At 39.0% G+C, this 23,393-nt stretch overlaps 1 protein-coding gene across 4 annotated transcripts in view; it reads left to right on the top strand.

Annotated features, from left to right (window-relative positions):
• sox2 (SRY-box transcription factor 2) overlaps positions 1-23,393 on the top strand; it is a 172,578-nt gene that overhangs the window by 73,724 nt on the left and 75,461 nt on the right. The window contains exon 3 of one of the 4 annotated variants that reach the window (XM_073041246.1): positions 22,603-23,246. The exons of the other annotated variants lie outside the window; for them this stretch is intronic. Within the exon in view, the coding sequence (XP_072897347.1) occupies positions 22,603-22,675 (73 nt within the window). The 3' untranslated portion in view covers positions 22,676-23,246. Of the gene's footprint in view, positions 1-22,602; positions 23,247-23,393 lie in introns of those variants that run through there. 4 annotated transcript variants of the gene reach the window in all.

The following is a 23,393-nucleotide window of genomic DNA, read 5'->3' as shown; positions in this document are numbered from 1 at the left end:
TGGTGGCCGATTAGGAAAAGGGGAGGTGCAACGAGACCTGGGTGTCATTGTACACCAGTCATTGAAGGTGGGCATGCAGGTACAGCAGGCAGTGAAAAAGGCAAATGGTATGTTGGCATTCATAGCAAAAAGATTTGAGTACAGGAGCAGGGAGGTTCTACTGCAATTGTACAAGGTCTTGGTGAGACCGCACCTAGAGTATTGTGTACAGTTTTGGTCCCCTAATCTGAGGAAAGACATTCTTGCCATAGAGGGAGTACAAAGAAGGTTCACCAGATTGATTCCTGGGATGGCAGGACTTTCACATGAAGAAAGACTGGATCGACTAGGCTTATACTCACTGGAATTTAGAAGATTGAGGGGGATCTTATTGAAACGTATAAAATTCTAAAGGGATTGGACAGGCTAGATGCAGGAAGATTGTTTCCGATGTTGGGGAAGTCCAGGACGAGGGGTCACAGTTTAAGGATAAAGGGGAAGCCTTTTAGGACTGAGACGAGGAAAAACTTCTTCACACAGAGAGTGGTGAATCTGTGGAATTCTCTGCCACAGGAAACAGTTGAGGCCGGTTCATTGGCTATATTTAAGAGGTGGTTAGATATGGCCCTTGTGGCTAAAGGGATCAGGGGGTATGGAGAGAAAGCAGGTACAGGGTTCTGAGTGGGATGATCAGCCATGATCATACTGAATGGCAGTGCAGGCTCGAAGGGCCGAATGGCCTACTCCTGCACCTATTTTATATGTTTCTATGTTCCTAAGTCTACAGAATAATAACCATGAGAGAATCAATGAAGTGCAGAAGACAACAAACTGTGCAAATACAAAAAGAAGAAATAACAATAATAAATAAATAAACAATAAATATCAAGAACATGAGATGAGGAGTCTTTGAAAGTGAGTCCATTGGTTGTGGGAACATTTCCATTATGGGGCAATTGAAGTTGAGTGAAGTTAGCCCCTTGGTTCAAGGGGTAGTAACTGTTCCTGAACCTGGTTGTGTGATGCCTGATAACCCTCTAAATCAGGTAACTGTCCAAATGGCTTTATTTTTAAAATCTTGCTTTCAATATTCTGATGATTTGTTTAATCTGCACTAACTTCCTTGGTATTTGGTGAGCATGCATTCCTGAAATTACCAAGCTTTCATTAAGGGTATCAGAGCTTTAAAAAGTTCAGATATTAGCAGTGTATTTAATCTTATCACACATATATTTGTAATCCAACAGAAATCAAACACTGAAAGAGCAAAAGATTTAATTTCTCTTTTTCTTGTACTCTTGTCACACAGTTCTGAATTTTGATTCCACAATTTTAAGAGAGCCAGGTGCACCAGTACTTCCTTTGTTTCTGAGTAAATAAATAGACACTCATGTCAACTAAAGTACAAATTAAGGGGAAAATGTGTTTATAAAGGGATAAGAAAGGCAATTTGTTTAGAATACATTCCACTGTGATGTTATGTAAAATGCAATAGGGTGATTGCCCATCAGTGTTTATCAAACAGAGTCGTTTTCATGCTCAGCTGCAATTATTTCAAAGCAAATCCCACTTGTAGGGAAATTCTTCTGTGTTGCTCCAGTTCAACAAACATTGACCAAAGATTGGAATACAGTTTAAAGTGCTGGTCCATCACAATAGTAGTTTCTCTGGAGCTGGAGCTGAGTCTAAATGCAGGTGTTTCTGCTGCAAAACATTTGACTAAGGCCTACAACAAATAATCAACTCCTCAAAATGGTTGATCTTGATATGTTGTTTCAGCTAACATCATCAATTGGAATGAAGTCTCAAAGAAAATTACTTATAGAATATTTCACTCACTTTTTCAAAAAGAGGTTTCCGTAAATTCTTATGAATGACAAAAGCATCTCACAACGTGGATGACAGAAGAAAAATAAAATCGTGGACTTAGTGGAACAGTTCGCACAAAGTCAGTACATGTTGATAAGTATGTAGGTTGGTTTTAGCCCTATCCTTCCATCCTAGTATTTTCTCACTCTGGGCATAGAAAAGTATAGAAGTAACTCATTAGAGGCAGACAGGAATCGGAATTGGTTTATATTGTTATAAATACTGAGATACAGTAAAAGTTTGTCTTGCAAACTGTTCCCACAATCAAATTGTTACAAACTGTATTGAGGAAGAACAAGGTAAAACAATAATGGAATGCAGAATGAAGTGTTACAGATGCAGAGAATGTGCAGTTCAGGTAAACAATAAGGTGCAAGATCATAGCAAGGTAGATTGTGAAGTCAAGAGTCCATCTTATTGTAGTAAGAAACCATGCAATAATCTTATAACAGTGGGGTAGAAGCTGTTTTTGAGCCTGATGGTACATACTTTTAGACTTTTGAATCTTCTGCACAATGGAACAGGGAAATGAAGTCTTCACTTATGCTGGATACTTTACTGAGGCAGCAAAAAGTATAGACACAGTCCATGGAAGGGGGAATGGTTTGTATGACATGCTGAGCTGTGTCCACAACTCTCTGCAGCTATTTGAAGTTACGGACAGAGCAGTTGCTATATCAAGCTGTTATCCATCCAGATAGGATGTCTTCTTTGACCTTGCAAGGACCACGAGAGGAGTGGCAGTAGACCTTTCGCCCTTCCAACCTTCACCTCAGCTCCAGTTTTCTTTGCTAATGTCTCCACAGATAGTGAAATGCATGAGTCTGATGATATCAACACTCTGCTGTCAATTGTTTAGAGTGAGGTCAGGAAATGACCAGTGTTCCTAGTTAGCATTCATAGTTCATTCGATTACAGTATTGGTAGACGTCAAAATGGTGCTAATTCAGGATTCAAAATTTTGACATATTTTAAGCTAGCTAAAATATGAAAATATAAAATATAAAATATGAGTATAAAAATACTCACTGAAATTGAGATGTTTTAAATAAGGAGCCCAAATGATAATTTTAAGGATGGGTGCTTCAGGGTGTAACATCTAGAAATAGGTCTAAAAGCAGGTTACACTCTTAACCTGTAGAGACATCTTGTGTTGTTTGCTTTACTTTCAAATTCATGGAAATTAATGGAAGAAGAATTCCTTGAAAGATTAGTAACATTTGGTTACCATGATTCTCAGAAACCTCCCACGTGGCTGACCTAGAAGAAGACAGGGTGGAGAAGGCACTAATATATCCCAACTGTACAACAAAGATTGCCAAGATCATAGTGTTGCAGAGGTGATCAATTCTGATAGTGACATTCTCCGTAGCTGACTTCCAATTTAAATTAACTCTGGTGTTCTGTATTTAGCACTCACCTTCAAGAACACATGGCAACAGCCCTTCAACCTGCCTTAAGTATTCTCTTTGCCACAAATGACACACCTCTCATTCTCATTTCAAAATCACACTTGCCCTTTCCTTGTTTCCCTTGCATTCTCTCTCTCACACACTCACACACTAGCATAGCTCTCAGTGACATTAGCTCTGACATCACAATCACATATTTTTCAGTTCCTCTTCCCATGCCTAAGCTGCAAAATTGATGGTTGATTACTTAAAACAGTTTTTCAAATAACAAACTGATTCTTTAAGCCCATCCATATTTATAGATCTGGAATTCACATTACTGCAAAACATTTGATTATGCAAAACTCTTAGCATTTGTCATCACACCCAATCTTCAGATTGAAAATCCATTTTTTTCCTTTGTAGTTAAAGTAGGTGATGTAAAATACTGTACAGTACTGATGTAAAGTACTCAGTAATATTCATTTTTAAGACAGAAAATTGTTGGTTCAAACTATAACATAGGATAATCCTAGATAACATTTAGTCCACTCTTCAGGGTGTTCTGCACTCTGAGGTGTGATCTATTTGAATGAATTGAATTGACTTTATTACTTACATCCTTCATATACATGAGGAGTAAAAATCTTTACATTACGTCTCCGTCTAAATGTGCAATTTATAGTAATTTATAATAAATGGTATGTACAACGGGATAGTCAATATAACAAAGAAATACAGTTGTGTCAGCATGAGTTAAACACTCTGTTGGCCTGGTAGAAGAAGCTGTCCCAGAGCCTGTTGGTTTTGGCTTTCATGCTGCTGTACCATTTCCCAGATGGTAGCAGCTGGAACAGTTTGTGTTTGGGGTGACATGGGTCCCCAGTGATCCTTCGGGCCCTTTTTACACACCTGTCTTTGAAAATGTCCCAAATAGAGGGAAGTTCACATCTACAGATGTGCTGGGCTGTCCGCACCACTCTCTGCAGAGCCCTGTGATTGAGGGAAGTACAGTTCCCATACCAGGCAGTGATGCAGCCAGTCAAGATGCTCTCAGTTGTGCCCCTACAGAAAGTTCTTAGGATTTGGGGGGCCTACACCAAACTTCTTCAACTGTCTAAGGTGAAAGAGGTGCTATTGTACCTTTTTCACCACACAGTCAGTATGTACAGACCATGAGAGATCCTCGGTGATGTGGATGCCGAGGAACTTAAAGCTGTTCACCCTCTCACCCCCAGATCAATTGACGTCAATAGGAGCTAGCCTGTCTTCATTCCTCCTGTAGTCCACAACCAGCTCCTTTGTTTATAGTATAATAAACTATAAACATGGTGAATGTAAATAATTCCTGACTAAAACTACATCAGTGGTGAAGACCATAAGAAATAGGAGCAGAATTAGGCCATTTAGCTCATTTATTCTGCTCTGCCATTTCATCATGGCTGATCCAATTTTCCTCTCAGCTGCAATCTCCTGCCTTCTCTCCATATCCCTTCACGCCCTGACCAATCAACCTCTGCTTTAAATATACATATGGCTATGAATTCCAGAGATTCGCCACTCTCAAGCTAAAGAAATTCATCCTCATCTCCATTCTAAAAGGACACCCCTCTATTCTGAGGCTGTGTCCTCTGGTCTTAGACTCTCCCACCAAAGGAAATATCCTTTCCATGTCGACTCTCAACAAGATCTTTCACAATTCAATAGGCTTCAAGGAGGTCACCCTTCATTCTGAACTCTAGTGTATATAGGACCAGAGCCATCAAATGCTCTTCATATGACAAGCCATTCACTCCTGGAACAGTGGTGAAGTATGTTTATTGTACTGGATGGTACTTAAACTGCAGTCAACACTTTTTTTATCATCTGTGAGATATTTCTGTGAAACTTAATAGCATAGTGAATGTGACCAGCCTTCAGATAACATTAATGGTCAAGATATTGTTAGATATTAAATCTGATTCTGTTTGTTTGGGTGCTATGTAAGTTTTTCTTTCTTTCTTAAACAATCCCTTAGAATTGCAGATGACTTGTTTTCACTCTGATTCTATGGGATTCTATGGATTCTGAGTTGGGTAATGAGGCCAAAGTGCATACCTTTGACTCTTCCATACTTGGGGTAGGTGATCCTGAGGGCATGGATGGGTGTGTAGTTTATGAGGTTATGCATATCTTCCATTATTTATGCTGGATTTCTTCGTTCTTAGAGCCGTGTCTAGTACTGCTTCCCAACTATGAGTAGTCATGAGCCAAGAATTCCAAGGAGTCAGTGGGATTATTGCAGTTTTGCAAGGAGGTTTTGAGAATATTTGTGTATCTTTCTTTTCTGTCCACCATACTATCTCTTGACATGACAGTACTTGGAAAAGAGTGGATGTTCTGGAGCCAATGTCAGGCAAGCAAAAGATGTGAATTCCTTAATGGACCAATTAGAGTATTAATGTTGGAGATGAATTAGTGAATTAGGAGAATTTAACAGTCAAAATAAGTGGTGTCTCTTTAGCATGACGATCTATAACAGAGACTATAGATAGTTTTCTATAGAAGTCTAGAGGACTTTAAGTTTGATGGTTTTTGGAAGGGAACATATATTCATCCTTACTGTTATGGGGGGACTATATGTGTGCATCCGTGACCTTACTTGAGTATTATTTTTAGATGATTCCAGTCTGCACCAGGCATCTCAGAGCCTCATACTTGCCCTAGTCATGTTTGTCCTGATGTTAAACAAAATTGGGGACCATGCATCTGAAATAACAATGCTGGTTTTGGTACTCTGGTAATGTTATACGTTTTTGCTGTCATTAGAATCAGAATCAGGTTTATTATCACTGGCATGTGTCGTGAAATTTGTTAACTTAGCAGCAGCAGTTCAATGCAATACATGATATAGAAGATAAATAAACAAATAAATAGATCAATTACAGTATATGTATATTTGAATAGATTAAAAATTGCGCAAAACAAATAATAAATATTTAAAAAGTGAGGTAGTATTCACGGGTTCAATCTCCATTTAGGAATCGGATGGCAAAGGGGAAGAAGCTGTTCCTGAATCGCTCAGTGTGTGCCTTTAGGCTTCTGTACCTCTTACCTGATGGTAACAGTGAGAAAAGGGCATGCCCTGGGTGCTGGAGGTCCTTAATAATGGTCACAGCCTTTCTGAGACACTGCTCCTTGAAGATGTCGTGGGTACTTTGTAAGCTAGTACCCAAGATGGAGCTGACTAGATTTATGACCTTCTGCAGCTTTTTTCAGTCCTATGCAGTAGCCCCTCCATGCCAGACAGTGATGCAATCTGTCAGAAAGCTCTCCACAGTGTATCTATAGAAGTTCTTGAGTGTTTTTATGTTGACATACCAAATCTCTTCAAACTCCTAATGAAGTATAGTCACTGTCTTGCCTTCTTTATAGCTGCACTGATATATTGGGACCAGGTTAGGTCCTCAGAGAGCTTGACACCCAGGAACTTGAAACTGCTCACTCTCCACTTCTGAACTCTCTATGAGGATTGGTATGTGCTCCTTTGTCTTACCCTTCCTGAAGTCCACAATCTTCTCTTTCGTCTTACTGACGTTGAGTGCCAAGTTGTTGCTGCTACACCACTCCACTAGTTGGTATGTATCACTCCTGTACGCACTCTCATCTCCATCTGAGATTCTACCAACAATGGTTGTATCATCAGCAAATTTATAGATGGTATTTGAGTTATGCCTAGCCACACAGTCATGGTTATAGAGAGAGTAGAGCAGTGGGCTAAGCACACACCCCGAGGTGTGTCAGTGTTGATCGTCAATGAGGAGGAGATATTATCACCAATCCATACAGATTGTGGCCTTCCGGTTAGGAAGTCAAGGATCCAATTACAGACGGAGGTACATAGGCCCAAGGTCTGTAACTTTTATTTCAGACATTGCACTGTTTCAGTTTCTCTGCAACTGTGCTGTGGAAAATACCAAAGCAATGTCCATAAAGTTTGAAAACTGTGATGAAATTTGCTAGTATCTCAAGTCAAGTCAAGTTTATTGTCATTTAACTATATGCATGTATACCATCAAATGAGACAACAATTGTCTGAATTGGGTGTAAAGCACTGTAGTATACATTACACACATGACTCATGATATCTTATGAAAGCAAGGATGAAATCTACTGATGGATTACCCATAAATAAACAAACTAAAGTGCATCAATTAAATATTGTAAGGTACAGAACAGATTAACCAGTGACACTTTGAAAGCGATGCAGCAGGCAGTTCAGAAGCCAAATAGCCTGGGGGAAGAAGCTACTTTCCATCCTGATCGCTCTTTTTTCATGCATATTAGTCTCCTACCTGATGTTAGAAAGTCAAAGAGGATGCTGGATGGATGGGTGAGATCCTTAACAATACTAAGGGCCCCGTGTATGCACCACTCTTGGTAAATGTCCCCGATGGATGGTAGGGAGACCCTTATGATCTTCTCAGCCATTCTCACTGTAAGGACTTCCGGACTGATCTTTACGCTCATTTATTTTTAGTGAAATAATTCTAAATAGCTCATATGAAAGAGTTGACTACTATAAAATCAAATCAAAAATTTCTAGGTTGCTTACACTTGATTGCCAATCATTTATTGTTGGCAGGGTACATTGAGTTCTTGCAAATTTCTAGTCATTTATCACAAAATTATCCGTTCTTCCTTAATTTCTCTGCAATAAATTATTTTCTTACTCAAATAAAATTTGTGTGTTCATTCTAGCTTCATAATATTCATTACAATATCATACTGCAGCAACTATTTGTGAGGAAAGATGAGGGATTCAAGGCACAATGCAACACATGTTGTGTTTGACCCCACTTCTTCCAGTCAGTTGGGTAGTGACATTCTGCACTGACAGCTATGAATAAAATCAGATTTTCCTTTATCACGTCTAATTTGTTTTTGGTACATTCACAGGATTCACTGAGTCATTAGCATGTGCCAATGAAAGCTGGGATCTACACCCTCAAAGCAGCAGTCCTACACCTTGGAATAATATCCACTGATTTCAGGTACTGAAAAAGTCTTATAGGAACTTTGATGACAAGTGCTTTAACTTTAGTGGAGCTTGCCCATTCTTGAAGTCCTCGTCATTAAGCCTGAAGCAGTAAAAAAGAGTGCACGCAAAGGTTTCCAAATAGCCCTTTGGAGGAGAAGACTACATTTTCCTTCACCAGATTTCAGTTCCTTATCTTTAGTTATTCCCCTTTTTTCACCTTTCCCTCTGTGAAAAGAGCTATTTGCTGCGGGAAATCTGAAGCCCCTAAACCTTTCAGGGAGCATAAAAATCACTTGATATCGCTCAATCTTTCTACATGTAACACACAGGGTTAGATTTTTGGCAGTCAATTTGCAGCCTTCAGAATGGTACAAAATCCTCTAAGACTCAGAACACAGCAGAAGATGAAAATCTTTTTCCCTACTCAGATTTTGATTGAAGAGTTACATATGAGGTAGGGAAATGTTTCAAAATATGCTTTCAGTTTATTGATGTTGAGTTTAGAGTATTTTTATTTGATTGAAGACTCCCATTACTTTCAACCATTTATCTCTTCAGAATAATGCTTCAGGATCAGAAGAAACGGGCTGTCACCTCTTTCTGGCATGTGTCAGTTAGCTGTAACCTGCGGCAACAAAGCAATTTATCTTTCATTAACAATAATAAATATTTAGTAATCCACTATTCTCGCTAATTATATTTCTGCAGTTATCATCTAACAGTTTTTTTTTGCTGCTGTATAAGGAGATACCAAGCTGAATAAAATGGAAATTTGACTGAAAATCATTAAAGCTGGTATTCATCTGGAGGTTAGGATTTTGCACAACAAAAAAACATTTGCTGTATTCTAACTACAAAATATTGAGTCATTATCACCTGGAAAAGTGATATATTCCTTCGTTGTATTTTTTTCTCTTGTGTTGAGGTCTGTACATGTATTAAAGTACAGCTGATATGTCTAGTCGCTTTAAGTGGGTGCATTTCAACACCAAATTCTGCGATAATGTTTCATCGCAGCACAGTTCACCTCTGATGAGTGATGATTATGGAAGTGAGCCAAAATGGCTGATGAGAGGAGGTGGGAGAGTGGGTGGTTCTGTAGTTTGTGCAGAGTTTCTCAATTTCAGCCATGTTTGCCTTATCTGAAGGTTGAGCAGCTGCAAGGATTTTTTGAATTGGTTAGAATTATTTGCCGATGTTTGCTGCCACCTTTTGTGATTTGGTTTGTAAGAGTTGTTTTTCGTGGTAAAAATTACTTGGATCTCTGTCGTAGTTTTGTCAGCAGCTATTAAGACTGAAGACATGGATATGCCTTTACCTGTCAACAGCAAACAAAGCGCAGCAGGAGAACTTGGGCTTGCAGCACACCTTGGTCACACACTAAGCAAACTATCACCAGGTGTGCTCATAGAACAGACCCTCCATCAGCGTCCTGTCATGCATAAGATGTTTATCCAATTTGTCAAGATAATCTTTCCTCAAATAAACCCAGGAACTAGTTCTCAGAATAGCCTAAAATGAGGCAGCATAATGTAATTGCATTCTTCCCTTATTTTCTCATAATCTTGTTGCCTGGGCTTTTCCAGGCTTTAAATTAGAACAAACTGAATATAATTAACTGTCAGTTCTGATAAAGAAATACCTTCTGTGCAATGCCCAGAATAACTATGAATTTTCAAATTTTTGGTCCTAAATATCTTTCATTCCACCTTCCTGAGTAAAAGGCACTTTTGGAAAATGTGATTCACCTGAAGTGAAAATTTGGCAACAATATGTTTGTGACTGTTACTCAATCAAATAGTACTTTTACTGCCTTTTTGAAATGGTGAAACTACCAAAGTTAGTGTAAAAATAAATTGCAGAAAAACATGATCTCTGTACTAATAAGTCTCTGAAAAGTAAATATACAATTTGTGCTTTAATAGCTGGAGCTTGAAGGTAAAGAAAGTCAAATCTATGTACACACCCAAAGATAAATATGATTTCATTACCTAATGTGTACACTGTGGCATATTTGTTACTTCATATGTGAATTAAGATAATTTACATACCACTTATAAATAGCTATTTTGATTGGTCTAGTTGATAAAACACCACCTGTTGTCATTTTAAGCAGCAGATGCCTTAAGTTTAGTTCCTTCTCTAAACTGGATTAAATCATGGGGTGTTATAATTGTACTCATTATTTCCAGCCCAAGAAGTAACATTTAAATAAAATCAGTCAAGGTTCCCACTTAAACTTTATTCCTGGTTCCGAGACTTCTGGGATCATGAGTGTTGAATCAGAACAGGATTGAGCTCTGCTCTGATTCTGTGTGGGTCTGAGTAACAAGATAGCCCAATATTTGAGTCAGTGGTGACATGCTGTAGATGTGTTGGTTCTGAGGTTTGAGGAAAGATGACCTGTTGTGAAGCTTTCAAGGCCAACTTTCTGAAAAGTGGTACTTCAGGCCTCGTTGGTAAGGTTTGGTGCTGCAATAGGGGTTTCCACTTGTAAATCTGATTCCTAGATGTAGGGGTGGGGCAAGTGTGGAAGAGGAGGAATGCCTTTAAAAATACAGAGAACAAACTAATAGCCAGCTGACAAATACCCTCTGGATTAGGTGATTGTCAAAAATATTACTGTACTTACTTGCCACCTGTTAAGCCCCCGGGTTTTAGGGCACCAATGCAGGTCCTCCATTCAGGCTTCCTTCATCATCTCAATAGTTTCCTTTTGGTTTTCACTACTGTCACTCATGCAAATCCTGGATGGAGACTCAGGAATACTGTCACACACAGATGTAGAAGGATTCTTCATTGCTGTTTCCATAAAAGTTCTGTTTGACCACACAGGGTTGTTAGCTCTAAGCTGAACCCCTGAACTTGGAGGACCAGTAGACCACTCTTAGTCTCACCTCTACCCTTTGACCTATTTGGCATGGGAGACCCTACCAAGAGTCAAAGCATAAAGCCCTGACTCCAGCCAACATAGTACTTCAGGTCATTGAGGCATTCAAGCCTCCAAACAACAAGGTTGTGGTCTTGTTGGAGAGTCAAAAATATTGCAGTACCATAAATGTTTCTGAACTTCCAAAATTCAGAAATAATGAAGAAAATTCTGAAACCTTCCTAACAATCATCAAACTATTAAAAATGAAAATTATCTGAAATAAATCTAATTTTTCTTTAAAGGAATCAGTTTAAAGAAATCTAAAATTAATAATGTCTATCGTAGTCCTTTTTGAAGCCAATGAAAGGTCTTGAAATACCTTGGAATAAAATGAATGGAGGCAATTACCAGAGCAGGAAATTGGTGCAGGGTTTCAGGTTCTTCTGGGACAGTGATGTAGAAGAGGGATGGGTTTCACCTTAACTGAAGGGGAGCCAATCATCTGGCTGGGAGATTCACTAATACTATGTGGCAGTGTTTAAACTGGTTTGATAGGGAGATGGGAACCAGAGTACCAGGTCAAGAAGTGCAGTGATTGAGAGGAAAGTAGATGTCATAACAAATAACAACAGACAGGACAATGCAATAGACACAATGGGACAGAAGTGCCATGATTTTCATGTGAGGAGTAATATGGGTAAGGGTAATGAACAGAGCGTGGATCAGTAGGTAGAATGATGATGTTGCAGCCACCATGACTTAGTTGAGAGGGTGGGGGGGGGGGGGGAATGGATACTTAATGTTCCAGAGTTTGATGTTTTAGAAAAGATAGAGACGATGGCGGGGGAGGGGTGGATCTGTTAATCAGGGACAGATTCACAGCTGCGCTCAGAGGTGATATAACAGAGGTTTCATCCACAATGTGGAAAAAAACAAGAAAGCCACAATCACTCTGATGTGGTTTCACTACAGACTCCCAACAGCCTCTGGAACATCGAGGAACAAGTATACAGGAAGACTAGGGAGAGGTGTGAAACAGCAGAATTATTGTGGATGTCTGCAACCTCCCTAACTTAGGCCAGGACCTCCATAGTGAAAGAGGTTTAAACGGGACAGTATTTGTTAGGATCTGTCATTCTGCCAGCACACACCTACATACCTGAAGGGTTTCTTTCTCATTCTACATCAGGCTGCTCCTTCTGTTTAAAAAAAGAGATGCCTTCCAAGTACCAAGGGAGTGTCTACATTTGAATATAACTGAGGGGCTAGGTGCATCCAGGGGGATTTCTAAAATCAATATAGAGATAGTCCAATAAGAGGAGGGGACATACTTGACCTGGTTTTGGGTAATGAGCCTGGCCAGATGACAACCTTTCAGTGTGTCCACAGTGAGGGAACAGTGATCACAACTGTTTTAAGATAGCTATAAATAAGGATGAGTGTGAGCTTTGCAGGAGAGTATTAAATTGGAGCAGGATAAGTTATAAGAGTATTAGGGACTAGGGAGAGTTAATAAGAAACAGCTGTTTTTGGGCAAGTCTTCATGAGACATGTGGAGGCTATTTAAAGACCAAGTGCACAGAGTACAGGACCAGTATGTTCCAGTAAGAAGGAAGGATAGGGACAGTGAACCTTGGATGTTGAGAGAGGGGTTGAATTTACTCAAAAATAACAAGGAAAAGTATGTAAAGCTAGAATCAAGTAGAGCTCTTGAAGACTATAAAGAAGGCAGGAAAAAAGTCAAAAAAGGGAATTAGAAAGCCCTAAAGAAGTCATGGCAAGTAGGATGAAAGCCATTCTATACACATAGCAAGATCAAGAGAATAACAAGGGAACAGGTAGGATTGCTCAAGAATGAAGGAGTGAACATGTGCTTGGTATTGGAGGATACGGGTAAGGTCCTAAATGATTACTTTTCATCAGTATTTACCAAAGTGAAGGGTGTGGAGGATTGGGTTATCAGTGTGGAGCAAGCTAATTTGTAATATCATTTTGCCATAAAGGAGGAAGTGTTGGGTCTCTTAAAGAATATTATGTGGCTAAGTCCCCAGGCCTGGTGGGATAGATTCCAGGTTATTGAGCAAGGAAAGATATGAGATTGCTAGGGCCTTGACCAATATCTTCATGTCCTCTCTAACCATAAGTGAGATCTTGGAAGACTGGTGAGTGCCTAATGTTGTTCTATTATTCAAGCATGTAAATGGGGATAATCCTAGAAAGAATAGACCAGTGAGTCTTATGTCTTTGGTAGGAAAATTAATGGGGAGATATTTAGGGATAGGATTTATGAGCATTTGGAAAACTATGGCTTAATTAGGGCTTTGTGCAGTGCTAGTCATGTCTTACTAACTGAATTGAATTGTTTGAGGAGGTGACAAAGGGGGAATTGTGGATGTTGTCTCTGTGGATTTTAGTAAGACGAGGTCCCTCATGAGAGACTCATCCAGATGATAAAGATCCATGCAATGTGTGAATTGGCATTTTGGATTCCAAATTGGCTTTGCCGTAGAGGTCAGAAGGTAGTGGTCTGGTGGTCAATGGTCCTTAGTGTGGCAGGAGGTCTGTGACTCATGATGTTTTTTATGTATATGTATGGGTTTCACTTTGGGACTTCAAATGTGGCCATGGTGGTTGTCCATCATGCCCAACGATGGCAGGAAACCTGTGCAGGAGAGTTTTTAAAGATGAAAAGTCATTACGGTGGGGCAGTTCCAATCTCTGAACATCAGAAGTCCAGGTCCAATGGTACAGACAAGCGTCACAAACTGGGGTCTTCCTTGGTTTCAGTAGATGACCATGATGTCTTCTGCACCTTATCATGCCCTTCACTGTCTGCAAAGTGTTACAGAACTGTCTTCTCGCCGTGGATCTCATCCACCTAGTCTGCTGAAGCTCACTTTGCATGCTAGGACAGGCATGTTTCTGTCTTAAGAGGCTTCTGGCTACCCTCACCTGGTTTAGCTTGCTTGTCAAAGTGGTGTATTGGGGTGTGGCTGCTGTCACATGCAAACAGCAACTTGGAGCCCCAGGTGAGAGCAGTGTACCTGGTGGGCACCAAAGGTGAGTAAGCTGCCCCAGAACAGGCACGACAAGTCCCTTCGCCAGAGGTACTACCCCTCTCTGGATACCACATACATAAAAGGATAGAATACTGTTAATGGCAAGACCCTTAAAGTTGAGTGCAGAGGGATCTTGGAGTTCAAATCTGTAGTTCTCTGAAAATGGCTACATAGGTTGATTGGCTGATAAAGAAGGCATGTGACGTGCTTGCCTTTATTAGTCATGAACTGAGTTCAAGAACTAGGAAGTTACATTGCAGCTTTATAAAACTCTGGTTAGGCAGCATCTGAAATGTAGCATTCAATTCTGGTCACCTATTATCAGAAGGAGGTCAAGGGTGGATAAAAAGTTTACAAGAGGACATGCTGTAAGAAGAGGCTGGACAATCCTGTGTTGTCTTGAGATCTGATAGAGCTTTACAAGACTGAGAGGTATAGATAGAGTAACAGCTGGTATCTTTTCCCTGGGGTTGAGATGCCTATGAACAGAGGACATGCGTTTAAGGTGGAAGATTGCAAGTTCAAGGGAGATGTGTGGGGCATGATTTTCACACACACAGCTGTGGGTGTGGTGAAGCCAAACATGATGGAAGTATTCAAGAGGCTCTGCTTATGTGTGCAGGAAATGGCTGGATGCAGACATTGTGTAGGCCCAAAGGATTACTTTAGTTGAGTATCTGATTACTAATTTAATTAGTCCCACACAACAGTGTGGGCTGAATGGCCTGTTCATGAGATGAACTGTTCTATGTGCTGTTACCTATATTTTAAGGATCAAACTTTCTCTAGTATTTAAATTTGTGCCACTGAATTTTCAGCAACTTCCTCTTGATCATTCATTACAGATCTCTACATTAGCTGTGTTCTGCAACTCACAGTTCCTGCTCAATTTTTGTTCTCTCTCCTTACCTTTCTTCCCCTCACACAGATTAGGTGCGATTAATGACACCATCATCCTCTCTTGTATGCCATCAACAGCATTGATGTTACTGGGACAATCCATGTTCTATCCTATTCCTTTTGTTCTCTCGATCCTTGCCTTTCTCTGCAGCTTAAGCTCATTTGCTTTCTCACTTTTCTAGTTCTGATATAAGATGTCATCCTGAAATATTAACTGTTTCTCTTTTCACTGATGCTGTCTGGCCCCCTGAGCACCCTCAACATTTTTGATTTTCAGTTAGTACTTTGAGTATTTGCATTTTTATTTACTTTTCAAATTAAACATCAATTATTATTATATAATTCCCCTTTGGAGCTAGCAAACAGTGGGATACTAGTTGGAGCATGTGTGGTGTAAGAACTGCAGGTCAGAAATGCAAATTAATGCTTTTTACTAAGTTAATTAATTCTGTGAATGTGTAAGTAGACATTTACTTGACCAGTGTATTGATCTCAATCAAAAGGGAAAACAATTGACTATTAGAATAGTTCCTGGTGGAATGCACAAAAACTGGAATTACTTACAGACCAAATGAAAATGTATCATGTTTTCTAACTTTAACTTTAATTATAGGTACAAACATTCAAAATCTTAAATGGTGTTTTTGAATGTCACTACTTTTAAAAATCAACTGATTGCAGAGAAATAGCAGTAATTGCTACAGTTTTATTTGTTTCTATTTGCTTGGGGAACACTTGCGTTACATACCAAGTAACAATGACCTTACTGATAAATGGTAAAATAAAACCGAGCAGCATTTCTTACTATAATTCCAGTTGTTACATTTTGTAACTTCAAAACTTTAAACTAATTCAAAGGAAGACACTGGAGTCTGAAATGTGAGTCTAACTTTGTGTTTACATTAAGCGAGGCATGCACATATCACGTGGTAGTGTAATGACGTATATGATTCATGTAGTTTTACATATAACTGAATTGCCCATTCAGTCCTAAAGATTTAATTGCTGTGGAGACTTTCTTATTCTTGTGGGATAACATCTTTCCTGACAGGGGAGGGGGGATGGTAGGGTCACTCTGCTTGGCAGGTGAGATTTGTGGCTGTGAAACAATCTCAGGTTCTGGGGCCTCCTCCGTGGTGGTTGTAGGAGTTGATTCTGAGACTGCAGGAAGTGGTTCTGACAGCTCTGGACACTTTTCTTCTTGAAATTTGTGCATCTTGATTTTGGGAAGGTGCATTTAGTTTACTGGAGTATTCTTCTATTGCTCCCTTTATAATCTGATTTCTCCTCTTGGTTTCATCATCCACAATATCATCTGACAAATTCTGTGTTTTCTTATCTCCATTGACTCTTTTTTTGTCCTTCCATTAATCCAGCTTGGCTTTGGTCTTTGCACCTACTCTTGCAAACAGCTTTTTGTCTCCCATTTGAAATTCATGCAATAGCCTTAATACACGCAGAGTAAATTCTGTTTTTTTTTCTTATCCTCACAAAAGCTGAATGTTTGCAACTATCTTGAAACTCCTTGAACTCTCTTCCAGCTTAAAACCAAGCCACATTTCACAAGTAACTGTCTGATTACCACATCAGAAGCTTTCTCAGATATGTTGCCTACAAAAACCTATAATTGGATCATTGCTTTCATCACTTTCGTGATTTCTCTGAGCAACATGCTCCTTCCTTGGCCCAATACACTTTCCAACCACAGGCATAGAGGTCGGCACCAACACTTGTTTGTCCCCTTTCGGGCAATGGTTCATGGTGTTCAGTATGGAGACAGCTGTGGCATCATTCACCAGGGAATGTGACAAGCATATGGTTGCTGGATCTCCAGTCAAGTTGTAGTTGTCTCGGCCACTCATGTCCTACAACGCTGGTCCTCTCTTTACCACATACAAGCTCAATGTGGCTTGTTGACTGTTGTATTTCACTGTCATGAACGCCATTCCCAAAGGAGTTATCTTTTGTCGAGTAAAATTTCTTAGATGGAAATCTGCAGGCTTCAGTTTAGCACCTTTGAAATGTTGTTCAGACTTCTCTTGTAGAATGACTGAAACAGCTGAATCAGTATCTAATTCCATTTGAAATAATGTGCCATTCACTACTGGCGTACACCATATTGCTTGTCTATTGTTAGTTTTCACATTGTAAATCTCAAGGCTCACAGACTTGTGTCACTCTTATCATTATCATGTTTTTCATCAACAGCATGCAAATTAGTGCTCTCTTTGAAACTGCAACTTCACTTGTTATCATTTTCTCTTCCTTGAGCAGTCCATTTATTTTTGTCTGCCCAACATACACTTTGTATGTGTCCTACTGTGTTGCATTTTGTGCAAGTTTTATCTTTAAACCTGCATTGGTCTGGTGTATCTGAGCCCCTGCCACAACAGTAACACAATATGTTTAGCCAGGCCAGTTTCTGTTTAGAAGCTGCAATTTTGTTCATGCTCACTTTTATTCCTGACAGCAACTCAGTTGTGTCTCTGCTGTTTCCATTGAAACAGCGATTTCAACTGATCTTTTAAATGTAAGTTGTACTTCAGTTAGAAGCTGTTTCGAATGCTTTCTTATAAGATTCATAAACTAAATGATCTCTTGAAGTATCATTAAGCCCATTACCAAACTGATAATGTTCAGTCAATCTCTTCAATTCAGCCACGTATGCCGAAATGGACCTGCCTTTTTTTTTTGATTCTGCTTATGAGCCCTAAATCATTCTGCAATCAACAATGGCTTCAGTTCTAACTCTTCCTGTATCATTTTCACAATATCAGTAAAGCTTATTTCGGATGGTTTAGTTGGAGCAGTTAAACTTGGAAGCAAACTGTATGCCTCTAAACCCAATGAACTGAACAAAATTGTTACTTGTTTCTCGTTGGCCATTTCATTTCCTTTAGAATACTATTCAATTTGCTCAGTATATAAAATCCAGTTATCTATTGTGTAATCAAGCGAGTCAATTTTTCCAATGTTGTTAGCCATTTCAACTTTTTATATGACATGAAGTACTCACGGTTTATGAACCCTGAATTCTTTTGTTTACTGCTTTTTTTTAAACCCGACTGCCTTTGCATGTGCTGCGCTGCACTGTTTTTTGTTACATTCAACTGCTGCTCGCTATGTTTTTTAAACTCGCCATTCTACACTGCTCTTCAGCAGGATGGGAAATGTATTGGGTTCATTTTAAAATTACCTTGTCACCGCTGTTATGTTTGTAACTTCAAAACATTAAACTAATTCAAAGGAAAACATGCAAGTCCAAAATGTGAGTCTAACCCCATGTTTACTTTAAACGAGGTGCACACATGTCATGTGCAGTGTGATGACATATGCAATTCATGTATTTATATATGTAACCCATAATGAATTATTTAAATTAACAAGAATGCTTAATCAAACAATATGTACGGTATACAAGACTTCGCAAATTATACTGAAATATTAAATATATAAAACCAATGATAGTCTAACCATATCTTTTTTAAGTTATTGTCAAAATACTTCCAAGAGTGATATAAGTGTTATAAATTCTAGTCAGATTTAGTAGGTACATTCTTATATCACAGACTTGTATCTTATATCTATTCTTGCTTTAGATTAGCCTAACCTGAGCAGATTTCCATTTACCTACCCTTCTTCCATTCCTCTACCCAAAAAAAAAATCTATAGGACTATATATAGAATATTTTAATTGCCTTAGCAGCTACATTTTCTAAAGAAGCAAGTCCCTCTTTTTGGTATTTAATGAGTGAAGTCCTTTGAGATTTCACTCTTAATAGATCTACTTTTAAGTTTAACACCCTGCTTTCTTATTCTGGATTCTCGTACAAGAAGAAATAATTTATTTATTCTTACTTTATTCAATCTTTGTTTTATGAAATGCCTTGGATAGTTCATTCTGCAATCTTTGAAACTTGAAGAGTAACTATTTAAGGGGACCTTCTCCTCATGCTCTGTTCTTGGACAGACCCCTCATCTCACTGTAATGAACCTTTGTTGCATTCTTCCATAAAAAGTATATCCTTCTAGAGCTTAGGGTACCAAATTTATACTCCGGATTCCAGATGTGGCCTTATAAAAGCTCTGTATTTACAGCAAGACTTCCCTATTTTAAAGTTTCAAATCATTGCATTCAAAACCAATACACTTTGCCTTACTGATTGCATGGTGTATATGCATTCTTGTAATTTATGCACCATCATTTAGAGGTTTCTTATCTTTTGTAAAAATCTATTTCCACATAGAAGTAGGCAATTTCTCAATTATTGACAGATTGCATTATCTGTCGCTGCCTTGCCTAATCACTTAACTAATTTTGGACTCCTTTATATGATCCCTGTAGTTTTTTTTAACCTAACTTTGTTTCATCAATAAAGGTGGATTTACTATTTTATCCTTTTATTTAAGTTATCACTATAGATGATCTGTAACTACAGTCCAAATTGGTGTATGGGTAAGCTTTAGCTGGTCCAACCTTACTTTTTGAACGCCACCAGTTATACCCTTAACCCTCAAAATAATCCTCTTGGTCTTTTGTGACCATTTTTCACTTCTCAATGTATTTCTCAATGTTTCCCCCAATATTATGGACCCTAATCTTGCACAGCAGTCTGCGGTGTAGCAGTTTAGTAAATGCCTTCTGATAGTCTGATATCCATTAAGTACTTGTTCCTCTGCATCTACCCTGCCAATTATATATTCTATAAACTAAGTTATATTAGTTATATTATACATACTAATATATATTCTCTCTCTCACTATTTTCAGGCTAACATTGTATTACTTTGGTTATTTTCCTTCCTAGAGCTGCAGAGTAACAATGTTAGCTTCCAGGTTGTTCTAGCACATAAAAAGTTAATTAATTTCCCCAGGTTTCTATTGTACTATAGTTACTCAGTCTGAATTGTTCTTTGGTTTCCCAAGTTACTTTTTGTAAAGAGAGATGCAAAATATTTGTTTAAAGTTTGTTATTTCCTTATTCCCAACTGTAGTGTTTTGTTTTCTCTCTCTATCTCTGTGACTTCGTTTGCTTTGCTCAATCTCTTTCTCTTTACACAGTTTTAAAATCTCCTATAATGTTTTTATACATTTTGTCAGCTCAATTTCCATCCCCCTCCCCCTCCCCCACCCCATTATTGATTGCTGATTATTTTTAAAGAACCTTTAACTATTGGTTTTAATGCATTTTTAGTTTTTGGAAATCTACTTTCAGAAGCTACCTTAATCAAAGTAATGCCTGGTATCAGTTAACCATTCTTCTACCACATTTACAGTAGTTTTTAAATGTTTTTAATTCTTCTAAGAATTCTACTTTTTTTCTTTAAATTATTACTTTGCTTATCTCAAGATAATTTTCTAATCTGCCTCGCCTCTCCTAATTTGATGATTTGGCTTGTTTAAATTTAGAAAGTCCTATATTTGGACTTGACTAAATCATCTTCAAACATAGTATGGAATACTATAGTTTTATGAAGACTCTTCCCTGGAGGATATTTTACTGTAAGTTACAGATTAGTTCTTATGAAACTATGTCATCACATTACCACATGATATGTGTGCGCCTCATTTAAAGTAAACATGGAGATAGACTCACAGTTTGGACTGCCGTGTTTTCCTTTGAATTAGTTTAATGTTTTGAAGTTTCAAAACATACCAGTGGTGACAAGGTAATTTTAAAATGAACCCAATACAATTTCTGTGTTTGGTTCCCTGATGTTTATTCTAGAAATTTATTACAATGCATTATACCAACTTGTCTTCCAAACTACTATTGCTTAATTTGATTTTCACTCTTTAATGAAAATTCAAGAATCTTGAGTTGATTTTCTAATCTTTATTACATTGTTCTTCAAATTTCACTATATTTTCATGTTCGCTAACTGAGCAATAGACAGGGATTTAGCCAGATTTTCTGGTCACTGTGGTGTAGGGCTGAACCACACTAGACCTTTAGGAAGTAGCTTAAACACAATTCTGAGGTAATTTTTCAAATGTCCTATCTTGGAACAGAATGTCAGCCTTAATTCCCTCTTATTATGAAGAAAAAATATTTTATTTGTTCACCTGCAACACTGCCAATCAATTATAAAGTTATGGCTAGGATCACAGGATTTTGAAGACTAATTTTTAGTCATGATTGATGGCTTCAAAGCTAGAAAAGTAGAACAGATATTAAACAGATTTGGAATTAAAGGGATTTATTGAAGTTTTTAAATTATGAAGAAGTACAAATTTGACTGATTTGGGGATCAGCATATTGTACAAGTATACATCTTAGGTATTTTTTAGTTGAAATAGTGGATAATGCTAACTTCTAAAACTTTATAGCTTGTATACTATAATAAATTTGATTAAGAATTCTGAAAGAAAGGAAATAGAAGGGACACCAGGGCATACTTCAGGTGCCTGTTGCACCATTCACCGTGACCCTGGCTGTTCCTGCACTTAAACTCCAAATTCCCTGATTTTCTTTGTATTTAAAAGATTATCAATCCTGGTTTTAAACATTCATAGCCTTTGTACAGAGAATTCTCTGAGTAACAAAATTTCTCCTCATCTCGATCCTTAACAGCCAGAACGTTATCCTGAGATTAGGTCCCCTAGTTTTAGACCAGTGATTCTCAGCCTATTTGTTGTACTGGGCCATCCTTTCAGTTATGAGATGTTATGCACCTCTTACCACACAACATACTTCCCCTGGATTCATTTAAAAAAAAAAAAAATGTTATCAGTCATCTGAAAGCAAAACAAAACAGTATCACATAACACTTCTTACTTCTACGCAGTCAAATGCCTACTGACCAACTTTTAAGTGGGCAAACTAAGTAAATTGAGGTTGACAGAATGTCACTGGGCCATAGTGGTTCTGATTGGGTTCCATACATCTGACCCACTGTTCTGGACCCTCCAATTTGAAGAAACAGCCTCTCTGCACATTTCTGTCAGTTCTCCTAAGAATCTTGTCCTGCTTAATAAAATAAATTCTCTTTTTTTTTTGTGCCAATCCTACTCAACGTCAGCTCACAGCACACGGACATTTCCTGTCAGGTCTGTACAGGCTGGCACCTTCCAGTCTCCACCCTGTTAACAGGAGTCAACTGCCACTCATTTCCTTCTCATCACCTGCAGCCTATTTAAACCCAGCTCGCATCCACAGTCCTTGTTCATCCATTGAACCAGCCAGCCTCAACCAGTTGCTCCTAGCCTTTAGTTGCCTTGTTGCTTGTGGTGTTCAGTACCTGTTCTTTCTTGTTTTATGACCCCTTGTGGCTTGTTATTTTGCAGTCTATTATTAAAGTTGATATTCCTTGCTAAATTGTCTCTTCTGCTCTGTGTTCAGTTCGAGCCTCCTCTGTATTTCTGAACAGGCTGGGTGAACCTGTGACCAACCCAGCAGAGTTTGCTTGCCTAAAGGAAGTCATCCACTGACAGGAGTACACGACCCAGAAGCAGCAGGAAACCATTGACCATCTGCTCACCATTCTCAACCGACTCTCTGTCTCGTTACAGCAACACAGAGCCAATCCACGTCCTTGCTCGGAGCCCCGGATTCTGGTGCTCGAACGCTTTGATGGATCCCTAACCCAATGCTGCAGCTTCCTGTCCCAGCGCGCCTTACACTTCAAGCTCCAGCCAGCTCTGCATTCTACAGATCGAACCATGATGGTCTTCGTCACCTCTCTCTTGACTGGGCGAGCTCTGACTTGGGCTGCTGCTAACCAGGACAATAAAACCACCATTTGCAATTATTGAGGAATATACCACTGAGCTGTGCAGGGAAGTGAAGGGGGGGACGACGACAGTGGATTGGATACTTTGCCTCCATTGAGTCTCACGCTTGGTGCTGCATTACCGTGGAATTCAGGACCCTACCAGCGGAGTGGTGTTGAAATACGTAAGCACTGCTGTCCACTACCATCACGGCCCCTCTACCCAGGAGATGCCCACTGACCTCGAAAGCCTCATCACTCTGGCCCTCCGTATTGATAACTGTCTGATGGAACGACCCTCCAGATCACCTGGCAGAAGCCCCAGTTCTGTTCCCAGATCCATCTCGGGCTACAATGTCCTCATCAGCAATGCCCTCCAGAACCCATGCAGTTAGGGAGAGCTCCCTTAACCCCCCAAAAGCGTGAGTGTCAGCAGAGGAAGAATTTGCACTCATACTGTGGAGCAATCACCCACACATCAAAGGCCCACTGCATCCGGGAAACGGCACCACCAGCTAGAGAAAAGAGGCTTCCTACCCAGAGAGCTCTCCCCCGCCCAATGTTCCAACACCATAGCCTGACTCTCTCTCT

Source organism: Hemitrygon akajei, chromosome 3, assembly GCF_048418815.1.
Source record: "Hemitrygon akajei chromosome 3, sHemAka1.3, whole genome shotgun sequence".
NCBI lineage: Eukaryota > Metazoa > Chordata > Chondrichthyes > Myliobatiformes > Dasyatidae > Hemitrygon > Hemitrygon akajei.
This window is presented reverse-complemented; position numbering and strand designations above follow the sequence as displayed.